General features: G+C 39.1%; 1 protein-coding gene across 5 annotated transcripts; it reads left to right on the top strand.

The window, feature by feature from the left end:
- Positions 1 to 692: 692 nt before the first annotated feature.
- On the top strand, positions 693 to 22,919 carry LOC135078039 (probable 4-coumarate--CoA ligase 1). Of its 5 annotated transcripts, XM_063972592.1 has the most exons (9): positions 693 to 979; positions 4,787 to 4,997; positions 12,405 to 12,551; positions 13,045 to 13,245; positions 15,233 to 15,341; positions 19,876 to 20,102; positions 20,637 to 20,815; positions 21,910 to 22,065; positions 22,414 to 22,919. In XM_063972592.1, the coding sequence occupies exons 1-9, from the start codon at positions 743 to 745 to the stop codon at positions 22,696 to 22,698; spliced, it is 1,752 nt and encodes a 583-aa protein (XP_063828662.1). In that variant the 5' UTR covers positions 693 to 742; the 3' UTR covers positions 22,699 to 22,919. The 5 variants fall into 5 exon arrangements, with proteins under 5 accessions (XP_063828662.1, XP_063828666.1, XP_063828665.1 ...); XM_063972596.1 differs by lacking the exons at positions 693 to 979; positions 4,787 to 4,997 and adding an exon at positions 6,370 to 6,415; XM_063972595.1 differs by lacking the exons at positions 693 to 979; positions 4,787 to 4,997 and adding an exon at positions 7,133 to 7,170.
- Positions 22,920 to 22,933: the final 14 nt, after the last annotated feature.

Here is a 22,933-nt window from a genome sequence, read left to right as displayed (position 1 = left end):
ATTGTACAATGACAGAACAATATTGTGAAATACGATTTATTTGTATATAAGAATTGTTTAAATTTATAATTATGACATAGTATTAAATAACCAAAACAATGTGAAATTGAACAAGTTGTAAGTGATATGTGACGAAGGTTATTTATTAGAGTATTTTTATTTTAGTGAAACGAATAAAATGGTTGTTGTTATTTTATTCTGTCGTTTTATTTATAAAAGAGGTAAATCCATACGTTGAAATTATAACATATTAATATGAGTGTTTGTATTTATGTAGTGATAAAATGATTCAATCTCATTATAAAGCGATAAATACCACGATAGCGACTGTTTCCTCAGGGGAAACATTGGCCTTTGAACCAGGGTCGAACATTAGATTAGTTCCGTTAGAGCGTGTCATGATGATTATGATTTAGAACAAAAACTACTTTATAGTATTTTATCATTTTAACAACTTTTTAATATGTGATAGATTGTAAATGTTAATATTGTACAGGTAATCGGCCGTTGGCGTTGTATAGTTGAAGTCATCGTTTGAAATTGCTGTGTAATGTAACTAACTAACATCTATGAACCTTAATTATCTTATCAACATTTTCCCCAAAGAACGTTGGATAAATAATAATAAACCATTGGACTTTGGACGGCCGACGTCTGCTGCGATCGCGCCAAAACTCCGGGCAGAGGCGCGGGCGCCGACATTTATGAGTTGACGCTGCGCGGGTAAACAGCGCGCCGGAATATGTCGCATTTGAAAGTTTTGCGCGGGAATTTGGCGCGCCAATTTTTTAATTGTGCGAAAAATGGCAGGCGGGCAAAGGCATACCGTATGCACAGCAGGGCTTTGGCCACTCAGACGGCGCCCAACCTGGACAACAAGTACCTGAACTCTCCCTGGGGAGAAATACAAGTTGGAACAGAAACTGTTACCGATTACGTCTTCGGGGACCTCGAGTTATGGGCGGACAAACCCTCTGTGGTGAGTTTGTTTTGTTTTAAAAATTAGTGAAATTGTTTACATAGGTAGTAACTATTATTTTAATGGTTTCGTTAATATTATTTCATTTAAAGGAGAATGTTTATTGATTTTAGAAAATTAGCTTAGCTACTTAATGTTTTCATTGTTTTCCCGATGTTTCTGGATCTTTCTGAGTTAACGAAAGCGACAACATTTTTTTTATATTTAACTGTTGCGACCGTTTATTGTCAGAAAAAGTAAAAGTTATTTTACTTTTCTAACATACGATGACCAAGCAAAGTGAGGGTCCAATGACTCAATTTAAGTGTGTTATCTGTCTCTACATTATAAAGTAGAACGATAGTCTATTTATTACTATGATAAAAAATATATCTATCTACGTCTCGATAAAAAATATCTTGCCACGTAAATAAAACTTACGATTACGACCTCGTACATAGTTAAAATTAAATAATCATATCAATTAGTGCTATGTTGCTAATATTTTTTTCAAAGATTTGAACATTGTAGGTAAAGATCAATGTTATTGAAACTTTTCAGGGCAGGCCTTTAATATCTCCCAATGAAAGGAAATAGAAAATCAAGACATGATTTAAATTTGTTCTATAAAAATGTTGAATTTTTAAAATGTTACTTCTCAATGACCAAGACCTTTGATACCAATAGTTGTGGTTGACTCAATTCTTAGAATGACTACATTTAGTTTTCATAATAAATACAATAATAAATACGGAGCGTGTAAATCACCATCAAGTCACCGCAAGTCACATAAAACAAGATGAAACAACAAACCAACAATGACACATGCCTATGATAAAGATTAATACTTTTGTTTAAAGAAATAGTTGTCACAGGTTGTAGATAAGTAGATAACAAATCTATTAACCGTGGTGTGTACTTTGCGACCACTTTGCCGTCCCGTTTAACAAGTGCGCGTGGTGCAATCGTTTGCTATCAATTCGAGTGCATTAGTTCCGAGTACAAAGGTCCATACCATGTGCTATGCTAGATATAAATACGGTTGTTGGCTACGCCTCTATAAATAGTGCACACACGTGAAGGTTGAGGTTGAGATAGTGTAGAAATATGTCAATTGGCACTATTTCTAAACGCGCACGCGGAATTGATTCTTGATTTTGTACCTGCGTTTTTCATAAAAGCTATGTCCATTAGCGATACTATCTAATAATTTGGTGCAGAGGAAATGTGAACTTAAATAAGTAGATTAGATATTTCAACCTTTTTTGTCGTTCCACGTAATATTTTTTCTCATTACGACTGCAATAATTGTAGAGAAACAAATGAAGGCTCGGTGGGCCAAAGTTTCATGTCCTTTCGCTTTTTTATGACAATATGGAAGAAATTTTATTTACCGAACAATTTTTAGTTTAAGTTTTAAGTTTAGATAAAGTAAAGTACTTAGCTCCTATCGAATTTTCTATCTAAGTTTAGTTAAGCTTGACTTAGTTCTTCAATAACAAATAAGTAGGTTCATTTAAAACTAATATTAAAGTTACTGCAAAGTTTAATTGTATTGATAAACCTTGGATTAGTTGCGATGCGAAATATACATCATACCTACTTTGCTGTAGGTAAAAACGAGAATAATTCAATTTAATTGGCCACGTAAATGCTTCTATTACAGCTGCAGCCAACATATCTGAGTAGCGCGTGACCTAGGAAACCGATTTCCTGATAAGCATACTTAACATTATTTTTCCTTCATGAATGAAATTCAGTACCTAATTTTTAATAAGAGACTTTTCTTGTTGTGTTTCTTTTTATTTACAATAAACGATTTAGTCAGGATTTAGGATAAAGATTAATCCATCCATTTAGTTAGAAGGATACGGAACCCTCAATGCGCGAATCCGACTCACTGCTGGATGTTTATTTCCTCTTCTACTTACAGATGCAAAAGGAGGAAGGGAAATAAACAACAATAGTAAAATACGTTACACGACAAAAGTTGTTAAAATAATATTCACACAGTTTTACAATCCTTTACTTATTTACATGCCATGTTTTTGAAAGAACAACTTACAAAAATTACCTACTATTTTATGATTTAAGTTTTCTGAATTTAGCAGCTATTTATTTACCTATGTAGGTATGTCTGACATTGGCAAAATGTAAAGTCCTCTTCATACAACACAATACCAACATACCTACAAAGAATACTTACAATCGCCTTTGCACTGGAGGGGTAGAGTCGAGTCTTACTTAATTGTGGATTCTTCCCGTTTTCTTCTGATTCAACTTCAAATCGTGGGTCAAATTGTACTGTAGCTATTAAAGGGCCCTAGTTACTTGGGTTATGTTGTAATAAGGATTATCACATACTATGTTGAGTGTCAAATTCAGGACAGGGTTGAGAGAACTCTAGATTACTTATTTCACGTCACACACGTGGAGGCGTTTTATCACTAGCTTTACTAATTTTATTAAAAAACTGCTTGCGTTTTCAACCTTCAAAAATTTAGGTAAGTAGGTATATTCAATGTTGATGAATTTTGGTATAGAGATAGACTGGACCTTAGGATCTTAGATGTCAGTTAATGCTACTTTTTGTAGGAAAAAACAAAAGAGGTGTGATATATTTAATGGCGACTTTCTGTGACCTACTGAAATTCACACTGGCGAAGCTACAGGCAATAGCTATTACAAAACTTATGAAACAGAAACATTCAAACGTCCAGAACTACAGGAATACTCGTGCCAAATATTTTATCTCCGGTCTTAGCACTTCGAGGCTGGGACTTTGACCCCTAGTTTGTTCCTAACACATAAAAAGTGTGCGCTGTTTGTAAACAAACTCAATAAAATTGATATAAAACGTCAAAGGCCATTCATTATAAGTTTACTGACGTAGCTAATTTAGAATGATGAGAATGAAATGATTACATACCGGAGTGTTTTTAAATAAATAATATTCTTTTAGTTTGTTAATTGGCACAAGGTCACAACTTCTATATCAAATAAACAATTCTATTCTGTTACATTAATTAAGTTACATCTTGTTTCTTTCAACAGTTAATTCATTGCATAGGTACCTACGTTTTACCGTAACTCAGTAATGTTAACTACTATGAAAACGGTGTCCTATTACTTACCTACCGAATATATTCTTTGTTATATATAACTTTCCAATCGTCTTCGTGTGCATTGAGTGCATTAAAAGGCACAAAACAGTGAATGTAACAATCTGATATTTTCATGGTTTTCCTACACATTTTTAATTCTTTCAACAATAAGTATAAGTAGCTATACTTACCTACTTACCTAATTTTCAGGTCAAGTGATTTACCTATACTCAAAAAATTTTAGAAATTGGGCCAATTAAATGAAAGCCTGTTTTCATTTATGCATGTCTGGGTGTGTTGAGTTTAGAGACACCGCCTACGTTGATTAATTAGTTAACAACAACATCGTAAAAGCATTTCTTATGATTGAGATTGTGGTCTGACGCATCATCATGACGCATTTTAAATACATATAGGTGAATAATATAATAAATACTAGGTGGTATTATTATTTCAATGATATGCTTAATGATACTTAACAATTTTATTGGAATTTGATAAATTCAATTTCTCTGAACTAATACCTAATGATAAATTAAAGTACCACATACCTTTACATAGAGAGATTAAACCTAGAAAAAGTATCATTGTGGCATGAACGAATCTTAAATCTCATTCTTTAGCGTTTGTATGGAAAACCAGGGAAAACTAAGTTTATCATTTTCTCATCTGACGTGAAAGGGCCAAGGGGCAATATCTAGACTTATATTAAACTTACCTGCAGACATGCGGCGTCTCCGGTCGCTCCTACGACTACGGTATGCTGCGGATGATGATCGAGCGCTGCGCCTCCGCCCTGCTCGCCGGCCTCAAGCTGTCCCCAGGGGAACACGTCGGGCTCATCCTGCCGAACATTCCAGAGTTCGCCGTGTTGATCCACGGAGCAATGAGAGCTGGACTCGTGGTGACGTTCGCTAACCCGCTGTATACCGCAGGTGGGTTGGATCTTCTTTTCATCGTCAGTATTTAGAAGTCCATTGACACAAGATTAGGTGGGAGCCCCTCGACTCTCCCTACCGGACACTAGCTGTCCCCAGGGGAACACGTCGGCCTCATCCTGCCGAACATTCCAGAGTTCGCCGTGTTGATCCACCATCCACGGCGCGATGAGAGCCGGGCTCGTGGTGACGTTCGCTAACCCGCTGTATACCGCAGGTGGGGTGGATCTTCATTTCATCATCAGTATTTAGAAGTCCATTGACACAAAATGAGTTGGGACCCCTCGACTCTCCTCGCCGGGCTCAAGCTGTCCCCAGGGGAACACGTCGGCCTCATCCTGCCGAACATTCCAGAGTTCGGGCAGGATTCGTGGTTACATTCGCTAACCCGCTGTATACCGCAGGTGGGTTGGATTTTCATTTCATCGTCAGTATTTAGAAGTCCATTGACACAAGTTTAGGTGAGATCCCCTCGACTCTCCCCGCCGGGCTCAAGCTGTCTCTCGGGGAACACGTCGGCCTCATGCTGCCGAACATTCCAGAGTTCGGGCAGGATTCGTGGTTACATTCGCTAACCCGCTGTATACCGCAGGTGGGTTGTGTCTTCATTTCATCATCAGTATTTAGAAGTCCATTGACACAAGATTAGGTGAGATCCCCTCGACTCTCCCCGCCGGCCTCAAGCTGTCCCCAGGGGAACACGTCGGCCTCATCCTGCCGAACATTCCAGAGTTCGCCGTGTTGATCCACGGCGCGATGAGGGCTGGACTCGTGGTGACGTTCGCTAACCCGCTGTATACCGCAGGTGGGTTGGATTTTCATTTCATCGTCAGTATTTAGAAGTCCATTGACACAAAATGAGGTGGGAGCCCCTCGACTCTCCCCGCCGGGCTCAAGCTGTCCCCAGGGGAACACGTCGGGCTCATCCTGCCGAACATTCCAGAGTTCGGGCAGGATTCGTGGTTACATTCGCTAACCCGCTGTATACCGCAGGTGGGTTGGATCTTCATTTCATCGTCAGTATTTAGAAGTCCATTGACACAAGATTAGGTGAGATCCCCTCGACTCTCCCCGCCGGGCTCAAGCTGTCCCCAGGGGAACACGTCGGCCTCATCCTGCCGAACATTCCAAAGTTCGCCGTGTTGATCCACGGCGCGATGAGAGCTGGACTCGTGGTGACGTTCGCTAACCCGCTGTATACCGCAGGTGGGTTGGATCTTCATTTCATCATCAGTATTTAGAAGTCCATTGACACAAGATTAGGTGGGAGCCCCTCGACTCTCCACGCCGGGCTCAAGCTGTCCCCAGGGGAACACGTCGGCCTCATTCGAACATTCCAGAGTTCGCCGTGTTGATCCATGAAGCAATGCGGGCAGGACTCGTGGTGACGTTCGCTAACCCGCTGTATACCGCAGGTGGGTTGGATTTTCATTTCATCGTCAGTATTTAGAAGTCGATTGACACAAAATGAGGTGGGAGCCCCTCGAATCTCCCCGCCGGGCTCAAGCTGTCTCCCGGGGAACACGTCGGCCTCATGCTGCCGAACATTCCAGAGTTCGGGCAGGATTCGTGGTTACATTCGCTAACCCGCTGTATACCGCAGGTGGGTTGGATCATTATTTCATCAACAGTATTTAGAAGTCCATTGACACAAAATGAGGTGAGAGCCCCTCGAATCTCCCCGCCGGGCTCAAGCTGTCCCCAGGGGAACACGTCGGCCTCATGCTGCCGAACATTCCAGAGTTCGGGCAGGATTCGTGGTTACATTCGCTAACCCGCTGTATACCGCAGGTGGGTTGGATCTTCATTTCATCATCAGTACCTATTTAGAAGTCCATTGACACAAAATAAGGTGGGAGCCCTCGAATCTCCCCGCCGGGCTCAAGCTGTCTCCAGGGGAACACGTCGGGCTCATCCTGCCGAACATTCCAGAGTTCGGGCAGGATTCGTGGTTACATTCTCTAACCCGCTGTATACCGCAGGTGGGTTGGATCTTCTTTTCATCATCAGTATTTAGAAGTCCATTGACACAAGATTAGGTGAGATCCCCTCGACTCTCCCCGCCGGGCTCAAGCTGTCCCCAGGGGAACACGTCGGCCTCATCCTGCCGAACATTCCAGAGTTCGGGCAGGATTCGTGGTTACATTCGCTAACCCGCTGTATACCGCAGGTGGATTGGATCTTCTTTTCATCGTCAGTATTTAGAAGTCCATTGACACAAGATTAGGTGGAAGTTCATCGACTCTCCCCGCCGGCCTCAAGCTGTCCCCAGGGGAACACGTCGGCCTCATCCTGCCGAACATTCCAGAGTTTGCCGTGTTGATCCACGGCGCGATGAGAGCTGGACTCGTGGTGACGTTCGCTAACCCGCTGTATACCGCAGGTGGGGTGGATCTTCATTTCATCATCAGTATTTAGAAGTCCATTGACACAAAATTAGGTGGGAGCCCCTCGACTCTCCCCGCCGGGCTCAAGCTGTCCCCAGGGGAACACGTCGGCCTCATGCTGCCGAACATTCCAGAGTTCGGGCAGGATTCGTGGTTACATTCGCTAACCCGTTGTATACCGCAGGTGGGTTGGATTTTCATTTCATCATCAGTATTTAAAAGTCCATTGACACAAAATGAGTTGGGACCCTTCGACTCTCCCCGCCGGGCTCAAGCTGTCCCCAGGGGAACACGTCGGCCTCATCCTGCCGAACATTCCAGAGTTCGCCGTGTTGATCCATGAAGCAATGCGGGCAGGGCTCGTGGTGACGTTCGCTAACCCGCTGTATACCGCAGGTGGGTTGTGAATACTTTTCATTATCAGCATCTAGAAGTAAAGCAAATGTTTTAATTCTTTGCGAAAGTTAGACAGTCATATGAACACTCTTAGCTGACTAGTGCGCGAGCTCCCATACACCGTCAAATGTTTAACTGGCTGCCACAGCCAGGCTGCCTAGTGCGCTGGAAGCCTAAGGGTTTTCAGCTGATGATAGATCGCTGAGCTTGCGATAGCAGCCAAAGAACAGAACCCCCATGCTAAGGTCCGTCTATCCAAATAGAATTCGAATGATTGATTAATTAATATGTTACACAACTTTATCTGAAATCTAAAATCTTTACTTACACTTATTGTAGCTATTTATAAAGAAATGATGGACAAATCAACGAATAATTCTATTTCACCTTGAGGACATTAAATACCTACTATCAATGCAGTTCTCGGTCTCGCACAAGTTCTCATGTGTAATTGCTGGGTAGCGGAAAAAGGGAGCTAGCTAGGCAATTACGATGTCTAGAAATTGGAGACCTTGGTTATTTTAGAAGTTATAACTACGACTGAAAATTGCAAATCATCAAAATACCTATGTAATGTAGGTCATCATGTCTAATTCGACAATAATGTGTGAATATGATAAAAATGTGTGTTTTGTTTCAAAAACGCTCTACCTTTGGATAAGATGTGTTGTTGTTGCTATTATATCACATCTCTGAAACAAAAACATGTTGAGATAATTTTAGAGCAAACATACTCGTACAAAACTCTAAAATTATCTCAAGATATAAGTAAGGAAAACGTAAGTAGGTACACGATAATGATTGATACTACGAAGTTCGTAAAATCGTAGCAGGTTCAAAATGTATTTTTATCAAAATGTATAAGTTTCTGATCTGAGACTGTGTTGTCCCCTTATAAAGAACCTACCTTAGTAGTTATCTATAATATACCTACCTAACTATCTTGAAAGACCTGTAATTTATTACCTAAGTATTTACAGTCTGTGTAAACATAGACACTGAGTTATCAACAGATTACTTACTATATGAATTGCTACGCAAATACAGTTGATTCAGTGAGCTGACTTTAAATAGAGAAGTGTGTTTATAAATTAGTAGTTAGGTAGAGACATGGATTTAGAGCTGTATTAATCCATGGTAGAGATAACCATCCATCTTGCACTTGGTACACTAGGTAGGTATATTACAGTGCATTATTAAATAGATGTCATGGGGTCTTTTTTAAATTAGTTCGTTTATAAGTTATCTACCTACCCATCATCAGCAGATAATCCGCCTCGAAGAAAGGCACAGAATGTAAAGGAACACGCGATAATTAGACAGGTGCTTCGGTGTAGCAATGCTTCAGAAAACTTCAGTTTTAATTTTACAACTTTATTTTTAGATGGTTAGGATGCAGTTTAGTCACAGGACGTCCACTGCTGAACATAGGCCTCCCCAATGATTTTCAGATTGTCCGGTTGGTAGCGGCCTGCACCCAGCGCCTTCCTCCTACCTAGTAACACAGTCGATGCTAACAATAAAGTTGTTGGGATGTAAGTGGTGTTTAACCACTTACTATCGCGTGATTAACCTAATGATAAACTATAGTAGCTGTATTATTACACAAACACGTGGTCACGTAGATAATTATCTCCGTTATCATTGTCTACTTTAATCAACGGCTAGACAGCGAGGTCAAATGGGGCTGATAGGAAAATAATATGGTGAGCAATTACAATTAGCTCATCAGCTGATTACCTACTCGTACTTTGCACAAGTATGGAGGACTTGATTTATGTTGTTATGCACCTGCAATGTTTGCTCACTCTTTGTTTCTTTGTTGGAAGAATACGTCAAAGACATAAATAAGTACTTAATTACTTAGGCTGGGTCGCACCACCTTATTGTATCAGAATCAGAATCATCATTTATTTGATTTAAATGTGGTAGGTACAGAAGATGGAAACAGATGGTTAGGTCTCAGTCATTTCTGATAACTTTAATAAACGTCCAAAATCTGTCAAACTAATTAAAAAAAACCGGTCATCATTATAGTTTCGGTTAAAGTTAGATGGTGCAACTCAGCCTTAGTAGCAAATCACGCTGACATACTTGAAAAGGTGAATCCACGCATTACGTCGTGAATCCCAAAGTTCGATTCTTGATTGAGGCAATGTAGATCAAACTATATAGATTTTGTAGAGCTCTCCAAAATTGTTGTGTTGTTAAATCCGTACCGCGCGGGAATAACTTGACATCTCGACCTGCACTTTTTTTTTTTATTAGCTTAAACGTTTCCTCTACCTTATACCCTTCTGGTATAAAAAACTCAACTCGAAATACCCAAAAATACTTGAAATACAGCTCTTGTTCATAAGTAAATATCTCTAATTTAGGCAATAAATATTTGACATAACGATATATCAAATTAATATTATTCGTACAAACATTTATATTTCGATTTATCAATGTATGTCAGAACATGTATTTGTTAATATCTCGACTTACACATTTATGGATTTTCGTTTTTAATTTGACAAAAACAGTTATCAAGTTATGATCCCCTCTGAGTACTAAACATATCCATGATATGTGCAGTTGTCTAGTTATGCACACTGTCAATAGTTTGGATATTTGGAGTTATCCAGCTATTACATTCGTATAATCGTATTTTTATATGTGTCATTAGCAGTTTTTAAAATATAACATTGTCAGGATTTCGAGTGTCTTTAAATATTTTTTACTTAGCAACCCCTGAAAATATATTTTTAATATATTTAAGCGTTAATTATTACTTGTATTACTATTTTCAATAGTTTAAAACTAAATTAACGTTTAAATAGCAAGTTGAAAGTAGAAGGATAGGTTTAGTCAATAGGTAGGTACTATCTACTAATGTTTTTTCATAACAGACTAAGATTTCGTTTGACAACCGAATATAAGTAAAAAATCTAATAATAAACTTTTAGGTCAACTTTAAATTCCGGATATTTTTTATAGTCTATTGACATCAATGACATTAATTAGGAATATTGATGAGGTAAGTAGGGTCGATACGCCAGATCTCGTCCATTTAGTGAGTTGGTAGATTTGAGGAATAAAAATAATATACAATTTTTCGTAATCATTTTGAACGAAAAATTGTTGTCATTATGCTCCCTTTAGTCTTTATAAGTATAGTATTAAACTTGCTCTAAACCATTAGAAGTTTTAATATCTTTGTAATATTAATATAATATAGAAAAAATGCATTCAAAATCACTAATAATTAATAACAGCATGGAAATAAAAAAATATAGATAAAATCTTACTAATTGGTATTCAAAATATTTAGGTATCACACTTAATAATTATAAACAACATTTATATTTTAGTTTATTTCATGTTTTAAAATTTCAATAGTATGGCTCAATTTGCAATAATTATGGTCTCCTCTCTAGGCACAGTTTGCTTTTTAATATTATTTACAACGTCTGTATTTAAAAAATTGTCGTGATAATGTGGACGCAAATTGGCTATCACAAAGGGTAAGCTACATTTGGAGCGTGTATTAGCGTCCAGGAAAAGGCCTAAGTACTGAAAAAAATCTTTGTGTTCGATAAGTCATGTAAATAACGTTTTAAATAATATACAACATGCATTGTTTTGTATATTTTAATATCTTAGACCCAGTTAGACCAGACCGCGATCACTTCTGACGCAAAGTGGAAATTTCATTGTAGTAAATTCGCATCCACCTTATTTTAAGTGTCATTTAATAAAGTACAATCACCGATATCATTATCCGTATTGTATGGTTCATGGTTAAGGCTTAGAGACTGCGGTAAATCCCAAACTAGACCTAAATATAATAAAAACTTACCTTGAAACGCGCACCTGCTCACGTGGGATTTATTTTTGGCAAAAACGGTAGCATGCTATAAGATTTTTTTAATGTGGGTTTACCTGTCATACATTCAGGGAATCATAGCAATAGCTTACGTTCTAGAGTGATCCATCATTTGGACGTGAACTGGACGGTGGACGCGAAAGGGCGTGTCGACCTTACGCAAAAATATATCCAGTTAATTTTAATTATTTTAAGCCTAATGGTAAGCCTAAAATAATTAAAATTAATTGTGCTTGTTATGAAGCATGGCTTTTGTTCTTTTATTTGTCTTTTTTTTTAATTTTAAGTAAACGTACAATTATCTGATCAAAAGCAATCATAATCAGCGATTATATTTGATTTTTCTAATAAATTTGTTACTATTTCATTGCAAAAGTGATAAAAATATCTTCTATTTTTATGTTTTGTTTTTTTACTTAAACTTCATTCAAAATAATTAACTTAAATTCAATTTTTACACCTTAAATGTTTGTTTTTCTTTGGTGAATAACTTGACAAGTCGTCGGTACACAACTTGACAAGTCTTTTTTTTAATAGATTAAGAAGATAATTTAATCAAATTCTTACGCCAATCGAAAGATACGCATCAAATTAGCTTATTTCAATCATAAAAATATCAATTATCATTAATTCCGATTTACCAGAGAACTCTAAACTTTAAAATCGCTCCCCTGAAAAGTACGCAAAAATGACATGTCAAGTTATTCCCGCGCGGTACGGAAATAGCACTTGTTAATAATTTGTTAACAGATGAGATGAAGAGGCAGTTCGCGGATTGCAACGTGAAAGCGATCGCTACCATCGAGATGTTCATGCCCATCGCGGCGCAGGTCAGCCAGGCCCTCAAGGACTACAAAGGCACCATCTGGGTCGGCGGGGAGGACGATAAAGCCAAAGGTAAGCTAGTTATACATATACAGTTATGGATATAAGTTTGAAAAATAGGGTGTCTGTGAATCTGAGTTAATCAAGGAGTTTATTTAAAACAATAGACTGAGTGCTGCCATTTCTTATCGTCTGTGGAGTCATACCTACTCATCCATTACAGTTATTAGCCCTAGTAGAGTTTATCAAGCGACTTAGCATTAAAACACTTTTTGTAATAAGGGGGACACAGTTACCTATAAGTATTCAAAAATATTTAGCTTTTGTTACACTTAGTTCAAATTATTTACAAATTGAATTACGAACTGATAACTCGACCGTTTTAACTAGTTCAAAAAGTTGCGTAAATGCGTCTAATTCCTTCTAATTCCTTTTGCAATATACAGGGTGTTGATTTCAATACTCGCCATTTTTAGGGAGTTGATTAAGTAGCTTATTCTGATCACGAATCAGCAAAAAAACTGACCTTATAAGTTAATTAATTTACAGGAATTATTGATTTTAGGCATATTCGGCCTCCGCTCGCTTCTAATGGCGGATCTCAAGGCGGATCTGCCCACCGTCAACAGTGATGACGTGTGCCTCATACCCTACTCCAGCGGCACCACAGGCATGCCCAAGGGCGTCATGCTGACGCACAAGAACTTGGTCAGCAACCTGAAGCAGGTGCACTGTCCGAAGGTCATGAAATATGGAGGAGAGAAAGGTAAGGAGTGTAGGTAAAAGCGTAGTTGACAGCATCGGTTCGAAGGACCTTTTGGCCATCTTTCGCCTCTTTCGGCGCCCAGATCAGGGGTTCCCAATCTTTTTCATCCCGCGGCGCACTTACACTTTAGTATTTTGTCGAAAGACGGGCGGGTAAACACGTGGGAGGGGTAGGCTATCAACGGTTTTCAAGCGCCAACCCGACGTAAAGGATTGACTCATGCATGGGCGACCCTCTTTACTTTCTGCGGCACACACTTTGGGAACCCTTGCGGGAGCGACCCTCTCTTCTACACCTCGACCAGCACTGGTGCACAAGATTGACTTCTAGCGTTTTATTTTTTCTCCTAATCTTCCTTCTCGCCGGAGTCGATCATGTGTTAAATTACGCAAATAACGAATGGGTTTCCTACTGAAACCAATAGAGCGGGTGCCCTTTCGACTCTTCTGGTAATACCTCCACGTATTACAACTAAGTACTTTTATTATGGGTGTGTCAATAAAGTATTTTTATCTATTTACCAACATTGTCTAGCAATCTTAATCTAAAGACCAATTAATACCTAGTTATCTACTAGTATCTGAATGAACGCTTAATTAACTGACCTAAGTCCAACTAAATCTAGTTTCGTATGAAACCAGATTTAAAGTCCACTGTATACCTTACTTGTATGCTTGTATTATAGGAAGTTAATTTATTGCGCAGCTGCATGTTTTATGCGTTTACGTTATAGGTAGTATAGGCGGTTGCTATGCAGTTTAGTATGAATGCCAAATTGCCAATATTAGGTAGGTACATAATAGTAGTACCTACTATAAAAACATCTTAGAATAGTAGCCAAATATTATTCGTTTCTTACTTGGCCTTGGCCAAGCTGAATCGAATTCGAATGGTATGGGAGATTTGCCTATTATGCGAGGGCGAATGAGCATTGGACGTGCTACACTATATCACATTATCCAAGACATAGCTCGATGCGGTGTCAGGTCAGATCTAAGGAACGCCGGGTCGATTCCCGCTGCGCCGCTAGACTTTAAAGACTATCGTGGTGAATCCACAATACAATTAGTTCACCACGAGGGGTTTAATGAAACCAAAAAATTATAGTCTATCCAATATAGCTTGATTAGAATGACGGCTGTCAAACGAATGTGACTAGTGATGGGTATGTTTCGTACGGTTCACATAGATGTATCGATAAGTTTTCGAAAAAATGATATAAAAAAAGCACCCAATTTTTCTTCATATCTTTATTCATAAAAATGACAATTATGATTTAAATTTAAAGACAGTAAAATTTAAAATTCATGTCAAGGGTGTACAACCTAAGTCGTAGTCATTATCATCAGTGTTCTTCAGTGGTTTTTTCCTCTCGCTAGAGGGCGGTGGGCATCTCTTCTAGAGCAACGGTGCTATGAATACCCAAAAAATTACCGGTGATTGATTTCCGATGTTTGATTGTTTTAGAATAAAATGTTTTTTGGTTTTTAATAGTGAACATTTAGAAAAACGTATAACTTGACTTAAATATGTTAAAAAATTAGTTAGAAAATTTTTTTGTTAAATATGTTAAAAAAATAGTTTTAATTTAATATGACATTTGTCGATATGTCCCAACACTAACATTTTTGTAACTCGAGATAACCTTGTAGAGACGTCGTTAATACTCTAGCTTGATTTTTATAATTTCGAATTACTACTTATTGGTGTAATTTAACGCTGCATTTACACGAAATTATCATTTTTATTGGAAGCACTGTCGTCGAAAATATTGTTTGTAGGTCAGACGTAAATTATTTCTTGTCCGCCAATATTTAGCTCTCATTGAACGCTACTACAAAGTTATGTCGTTACTTTTGATGACAGCTGTCATTCTAATCAAGCTATATTGGATAGACTATAATATTCTTAAAAACAAAATTGTTTTTTTTAGGTTGGGCGTAGAATTTCAGCATCTACTTTGCTAATCATGTATTTTTTATTCCAGGACGTGGAGATACAATTCTTACAGTACCACCATTCTTCCACATCTACGGGTTCAACGGCATCCTGAACTACAACCTTACTCTTGGATACCACTTAGTATCGATGCCAAAGTAAGTTCACCTCAAAACCAGTAGATTAAACTTTTCTTTTAGAGCTGAAAAAGTTGTGATACTAAGGGCCTATGCACACCATGTATTTTAAACACTCCGACGACGCGCGTTTGTAGCGATGCAGACATGATACCTTTATGCGTATGTCGATTAGAAAAAAAGGCTACTTTAAGGCTTGGTATTTCTGCTAAAGTAGGTATTTCGCGCTGTCAAAATCTGCGCGCGCAATACTTCGCCGAAGACAGCGCGCCAAAGAGCTCTCGCGGCTACACAGTATAGAAATACGCAGTTTAGAAATACGCAGTTGGTTAGGTTAGGTTGACTTCCTTCCGTTCAAGCGTCACACTCACAGCACTTTCTAATACAAATCATATCCAAGTGATACAAATTAAAACAACTTTCAAAATTTTTGGGAATATATTTTAGAATCGAATAAATCTATACTTATAATAAATCTGTAGAGAGGTCAATTCTGTACATGAAATATATTTTCAAAATAACTATCAGGGGGTGATTAGTGATCGATACTGATGCCAAAAATGCAATCAGTAAAATTTTTGTCTGTCTGTCTGTCTGTCTGTCTGTCTGTCTGTCTGTATGTTCCTTATAGAAACAAAAACTACTCGACGGATTTTAACGAAACTTGGCACAATTATTCTTCATACACCTGGGCAGGTTATAGGATACTTAGGAATTCCCACGGGAACGGGCATTAGCGGGAAAATCCTTTTGTATGAAAAATCTAAACCGCTTAAGTTAGACGCTTGAAATTTGGCAAGCAGGTACCTTAGTAAACTTGAAGCTTAGTTATAACAGAATATTGCAAAATTCCTACGGGAACGGGAATTAGCGAGAAAAAACATTTGTATGAAAAAATCTAAGCCACGTAAGATAGACGCTTGAAATTTGGTATGCAGGTACCTTAGTAAATTTAAAGCTTAGTTACAACAGGATATTGCAAAATTCTCACGGGAACGGGAGTTAGCGGGAAAAAACATTTGTATGAAAAAATCTAAACCGCGTAAGTTAGACGCTTAAAATTTGGCATGCAGGTACCTTAGTAAACTTAAAGCTTAGTTACAACAGGATATTGCAAAATTCCCACGGGAACTGGAATTAGCGGGAAAAAACATTTGTATGAAAAAATCTAAGCCGCGTAAGATAGATGAAGGGGGTAAAACGGGATCCACGCGTACGAAGTCGCGGGCGGCCGCTAGTATAGAATATAACTGCCAAAGTAAACACGGTTCAAAGAGGCGTGGCGTCACCCGACCTTCCGGAAGTTCCGCGCCGGCTAAAAGAATTTCAAGATTACGTCACCCGACCTATCGGTAGATCCTCGGGAGCTTGAGCGATTGGAAAACCATTTTATGATCAGTTACTCGTAGTAGCGATTATTTAGAGCTTGGATAATAAATTATAGTTGTTGCAATTCACAAAGCTTTGCATGTGGTTAATTACATTAATCAGTACACGCATCAATTTTGTTCAGTCTTTTTGTTTATTAATAAATAAAAATATCATACTAAAATTGCATACATATTTGTTTGTATTGGTCTGGGTGTTTTCTTTCCATAATTTATGTATAACGTATGTACGGGGCTCTGTATCGAAAATCACTATGAGCAATGAGCATCACACACTGTTACCTGGAGTGCATTACCGCAGCAAAATTTTTATAAATGTTGTGCTTTAGAGAGTCGAGAGTATAGCAGATAATTAGTCCATCGTGAGCAGAAATTTGTCCACTAATAGCAAAATTCGTTCAAATTATAGTTTTAAAGTTATTGGCTAGAAGATTCTTTTATCTTGCAGCTTAGACCTTTAGCTACAGACCTTAGACAGTATTTTTGAAACATTCTTACGCATGGTGGAGGAAGGGACGCTCTAGAGCAGTGGTTCTTAACCGGTGGTCCGCGGACCACTGGTGGTCCCTGGAGGCATTCCAAGTGGTCCACGATGTGCACTTGCACACCTTGGTCAAAACCACTTTTAACTGATTTTTGCAGTCAAACTGGTTTTGACCGATTATGAGGTGGTCCCTGACAAGACAGAAATTTGGTAAAATGGTCCCTCATGACTTAAAGGTTAAGAACCACTGCTCTAGAGATTCAAAACTACAAGGATACACATGAACTCCAGTTTTAAATCCGTTGATATCTGCTGCATCTGCCATGTTTTTGGCTATAAGATTCTTCTATCTTACGACTTAGACCTTTAGCTACAGACCTTAGACAGTATTTTTGTGAAAATTCTTACGCATGGTGGAGGAAGGGACGCTCTAGACACTCAAGTCTACAAGGAGTCACATCAACTCCAGTTTTAAATCCGTTGACATCTGCTGCATCTGCCATCTTTTTGGGTAGAAGATTCTTCCATCTTGCAGCGTAGACCTTTAGCTACAGACCTTAGACAGTATTTTTTTGAAAATTCTTACGCATGGTGGAGGAAGGGACGCTCTAGACACTCAAGTCTACAAGGAGTCACATGAACTCCAGTTTTAAATCCGTTGACATCTGCTGCATCTGCCATCTTTTTGGCTAGAAGATTCTTCTATCTTGCAGCTTAGACCTTTAGCTACAGACCTTAGACAGTATTTTTGAAACATTCTTACGCATGGTGGAGGAAGGGACGCTCTAGAGACTCAAGTCTACAAGGAGTCATATGAACTCCAGTTTTAAATCCGTTGACATCTGCTGCATCTGCCATCTTTTTGGCTAGAAGATTCTTCTATCTTACAGCTTAGACCTTTAGCTACAGACCTTAGACAGTATTTTCTATTATTTATTTGTGTCAGTGTGCTCTTCTAAAGAGTGTAAGACGATTGTATGTAGGTACTATTAAAATGTAATTTTAACTCATTGGTTTTGTCTCATATTTGAGGAATGTACTATGTATCATGAGTAGAGTCTTCGTTTAAAAGGATGCGAACGATTTAAATTTCAATAGGTAGACAAAATTGACAATTCTTAATTATCAAAAATTTAAGCTTTCTCCAGTAACACTGATATTATTATACTGTGACTCATCAAAGTCATCATTGTCAAAAATATTGACAAATCGCGAACTGTCACGGCCTCAGATATGGATAGATGCAGCATGTGTCAAAAATTGTATGAAGCCGAGCGTGCCACTTTTTAAACGTCATTAGTGTCATTTTAGCGAATTTTAGTGATTGCCGCAACGTAAAAGTAATCGTATCATCGTACTGCATTTGCAAAGTCATCGAATGATATCGTGTGACTGAAAACTGATAATTTGTTAAATACAAAACCAAAAACATCTTTATTTACCTTTTTAAAATAAATTAATTCTTACAAATCGTCAAATCTCGTTATTTTTTTTTACCCTACCAGCGTTTCAAGACATTTTGTGAAGTGCATGAATACATGCATCAGTGTGTGTCTTATTGTTATGAGTAAGTACGGTTCCTTGGGATCGGTATGAGTGCACCACATACAGGGACCATGGTTTTAACTCTTAAGAGTACATCGCAGGATATGTATGTATTAAAAACAATGCTACTTTATACTTCTTCTACTGCTACTTTATTCTAATTTATTATTTATTACTTGTGCTGTTAATTACAATTCTCAATCCGTAAATAATTTCTTCTTTCTACCGTGTTTGTACTACTGTCCTCGTAAAATCATCGTAACCGATTGTTGTAATCGGATTACATGAACATCACTCGACCATGTATGTCCATTTGGACATATCGGAATGGCACGCTTTGACGATCAACTTGCTGTATCTACTCTAATCCATATCTGTGGTCACGGCCAAAAAACTGACACGCGTCCGTCCTCCGTAAGCGCCACCGCGCGACTGATTGAGATTGTCCAAGCCGTCATGGACGATTATTTCCACATTTTTTAACATTGTAACTAAATAAGACGCAATATAAAAATTTCATCCGTTAAAAGCCCTCAAGTTATTTCTGAACTTTAGTTTAGTAAAAGATTTAGAACCTCAAATCGCTTATTTTAAAAATAAAACCATAAATAGAAAACGAATAGAGGTAACTTTGGGAATATATTCTATCGAGTCAACTTCATCAAATCGTGTTTCCATCCGTTAATAGCCCTAGAAAATATCCTCAACTATGCCCAATAAAAATCTTAGCCTTTAATTTTACTGTTTAGTACCTCAAAAATGAAAAATGAAAACCTCATTTTCGCCATTTTCTCTGCTACCCGGCCTTAAAAACGTGGTGTGCTTAGGCCCTTTGTTCGTTTCAGCGAAATGACGTCCACTGCTGGACAAAGGCCTCCAAGGATTTCCATAACGACCGGTCCTGCGCTGCCCGCATACAGGCTCTTCCCGCGGCCTTCATCAGATCGTCGGTTCACCTAGTGGGAGGCTGCCCACTCTAAGTCTTACGGCCCGCGGTCGCCACTCGAGAACTTTTCTGTCCCAACGGCCATCGTCTCTACGAGCTATGTGCCCCGCTCACTGCCACTTGATTTTAGCAATTCTGTCGGTCGGTCACTTTGGCTCTCCTGCTTAGGCTAACGGTCTTCAAAATTTCCAGGTTCACCCCAGACGACTACATCAAGTGTCTGGTGGAGTATAAACCGACCACTTTGTTCGTGGTGCCATCACTGCTCGCGTTCCTGGCCACCCACCCTATGGTGAAGACGGAACACTTGCAGTCGGTGGAGACGGTGATGGTCGGCGCCGCCCCCACCACGGATAGCATGCTGGAGAAGTTTCTGCTTAAGTGCGAGAAGACTAAGGACGATATTACGTTGTTGCAAGGTACGAAACTGAAGAAATGTAGATAGGTAGCACGAGATGTACCATGCAGGCCATGTAGGCCTAAACCAATTACCAATGTTTGTTAATGTATACCTAAGACATAGGTAGAAGTGTAAAGACTATAACGACTTGTTACTCGTACATTGGCACCTTCACTAGAAATAACAACTAAGTAAGTAACAGAAATAGAAGGTACCACTTACGTGGTGTAACTATACCATCCGAGGCCCGTGGCAAATTAACTACTTATAGGGGATTTTTTTCAGGGGGGCCCCGGTACCATTGCCCTTAAGCAGCGCGGGGGGGGGGGGGGGGGATTAGGGTCTTGGGCCGGGGCCCCCGAGGGCCCGTGGCATTTTGCCAGCCCTGCCAGCGCCTACCTTACTCAAACTTAACGAGAGTTTTAACCTCTCGTGAGGTCAGTATCGAAACTGATGTTCTTTTTAAAGTTTCGAATCGAAAACCCTATGTTTCACGAAGTTTAGTAAATGTTTAGAACATTGAAGTTATAACGCGCGATTTAAAAAATATCAGGTTACGGCATGACGGAGAGTGCCCCGGTGTCGCTGATGACCCCCTACGTGTACCCGCACAACAAGGTGGGCTCTGTGGGGCAGCTGGTGTGCAGCACGCAAGGGCGTGTCGTGTCGCTCGTCAACGGGGAGATGCTGGGCCCACACAAGTCTGGCGAACTCTGGATTAGGGGACCACAGGTAAAAAAAACAACTATTAAAATATCCGAAGGTAATGTCTATTCCACCATGATCACCTGGGTTGGGTGACCAAAGTAATAGCCATTCGGCTGTGAAGTGATACGTGCAATATCGAAATCATTTCGACGAAATGTGGACAAAAGTCTAAAGCTTTATGTACCAAGATCTTAAAGCTAAAATGTTAAGATTTTAGATTCTAAATGAAGATTGAAATTTTAGAATGTTAAAAGTAAACTTGAACTTGGCTAGATTTCATTTCATAATAATTTTATTAACACTGAAATGTATTTAATCTGAACAAAAAGTCTGTAACATTAACCTTGCAACTTGCCCGGTATTGTGCAAAATGTCGACAGATTGAATTTGTGCAAACTATTTCAAAGTATTGCACTCCTTGGCACTACATTTAGTTTTCTGGGGCACACGGTGAGTTGAGCGACAGTCATAATGGCGACCGGAATGTACGGGCCTAAACATAGTATCAACTGTGGTATCAATGTAATTATGAGAGTAGGGATACTGTCTCTTGGACTATGAACATTTTTTTAACGTTGCGTGTAGGCTGGTGTAGGTAATGCAAATGGACTACCTAAACTGTAGGTAATTCTTCAATGTGATACAGTCACTTAAATCCGATACTAATGTAGAACACACGTTAAATTCTCGAACCGTGATTCCCCTTTTTACTGCAAATTATGCACTGCGACGCGACCGCGAGAACAGTTTTTATATTGAATGATTAATTATTTGCTTAATTTAGAGTTGTCTAGTACAGGGTTTCCCAATTTTGTTTTGCCAAGGAACCCTAATTGATTATACTTTTCCTAGGGGAACCCTACTTTGATAAATGGAAATTGAAATGAAAAACAATAAAGTTTTTGTGCAATTATTTGTAAACAAGTCGGTGCGCGCGAACAACGTCGGTCACGAAACGTGGGATAATATTTTTTACGGAACCCTTGCGGCCTTTCCACGGAACCCCAGGGTTCCGCGGACCACCTTTCGGGAACCGCTGGTCTAGTAGCAACACAGATATTATGTACCTAGCAATGACTTGCTTGAAGCTTACCTACTCAAGTACAATGTAATTTCAGGTGATGAAAGGATACTGGAACAACGAAGCAGCTACAAAGGAGACGGTGGATCCCGAAGGCTGGCTGCACACCGGCGACGTGGCGTACTACGATGACGAGCACTACTTCTACATCGTGGACAGGACGAAGGAGCTCATCAAGGTCAAAGGGAACCAGGTAAGACACAGCAGATTACTTACAACCCGGTCGAGCTAACTGCGCATCTGGCAGTCGTGACGTCACATCGACGCTGTGGTACGGGACATGGCGAACGCGGGGAAGTGGTCGGTCGATCGGGTTGTTACGCAATAATGATCTACTAAGTGTTTTTACTTGGGATTTTTCTCTTATTTTAACATTATGAAAATATAACGATAATCGAATCAAGTTATTTATCATTTCACTATCGAATGACAAGATCGAGCAAGTTTAACTAGAGAGCGTTACCTATGTATTAACATTTGATCAGGCGTTATTTTTTTGTATCTTTATTTTAGTTACTTACAAACTTTTTGTTCTTCTCAGGTATCGCCAACCGAGATCGAGAGCGTGATAATGGAACAGCCCGAAGTAGCGGACGTGGCCGTAGTTGGAATGCCAGATCCCCTCGCCGGAGAACTGCCCAAAGCCTTCGTAGTCCTCAAGCCCAACCACAAACTCACCGAGAAACAAGTATACGACCTCGTCGCCCAAAAACTCACTAAATACAAACACCTCGAAGGCGGAGTAGCCTTCCTTGACGCCATCCCACGAAATGCCGCCGGTAAAATCATGAGGAACGAACTCAAAGTGCTGGGACGGAAAAAGTAATTCCAGTTTTAACTTAGTATTATTTGTTTAGGTAGTTAGGATGACTCGTTATTACGAGTATTATTACTTAGTGGTATTAAGTATGATGCTACAATACAACATACTACTTAGAAGATCTAGTTTTACTAGGATTTGATAGAGTAATAGGACTGATGTTACTTTTACTTAGGCATTTTAGTTAAGTATTGAATAATTCTATTTTTATAGAAATGATCTTTGTTAGACAACGGCAGCT

This window comes from Ostrinia nubilalis, chromosome 14 (genome assembly GCF_963855985.1).
Source record: "Ostrinia nubilalis chromosome 14, ilOstNubi1.1, whole genome shotgun sequence".
Lineage (NCBI taxonomy): Eukaryota > Metazoa > Arthropoda > Insecta > Lepidoptera > Crambidae > Ostrinia > Ostrinia nubilalis.
The sequence above is the reverse complement of the archived record's forward strand: the minus strand, read 5'-3'. Positions and strand labels throughout refer to the sequence as shown.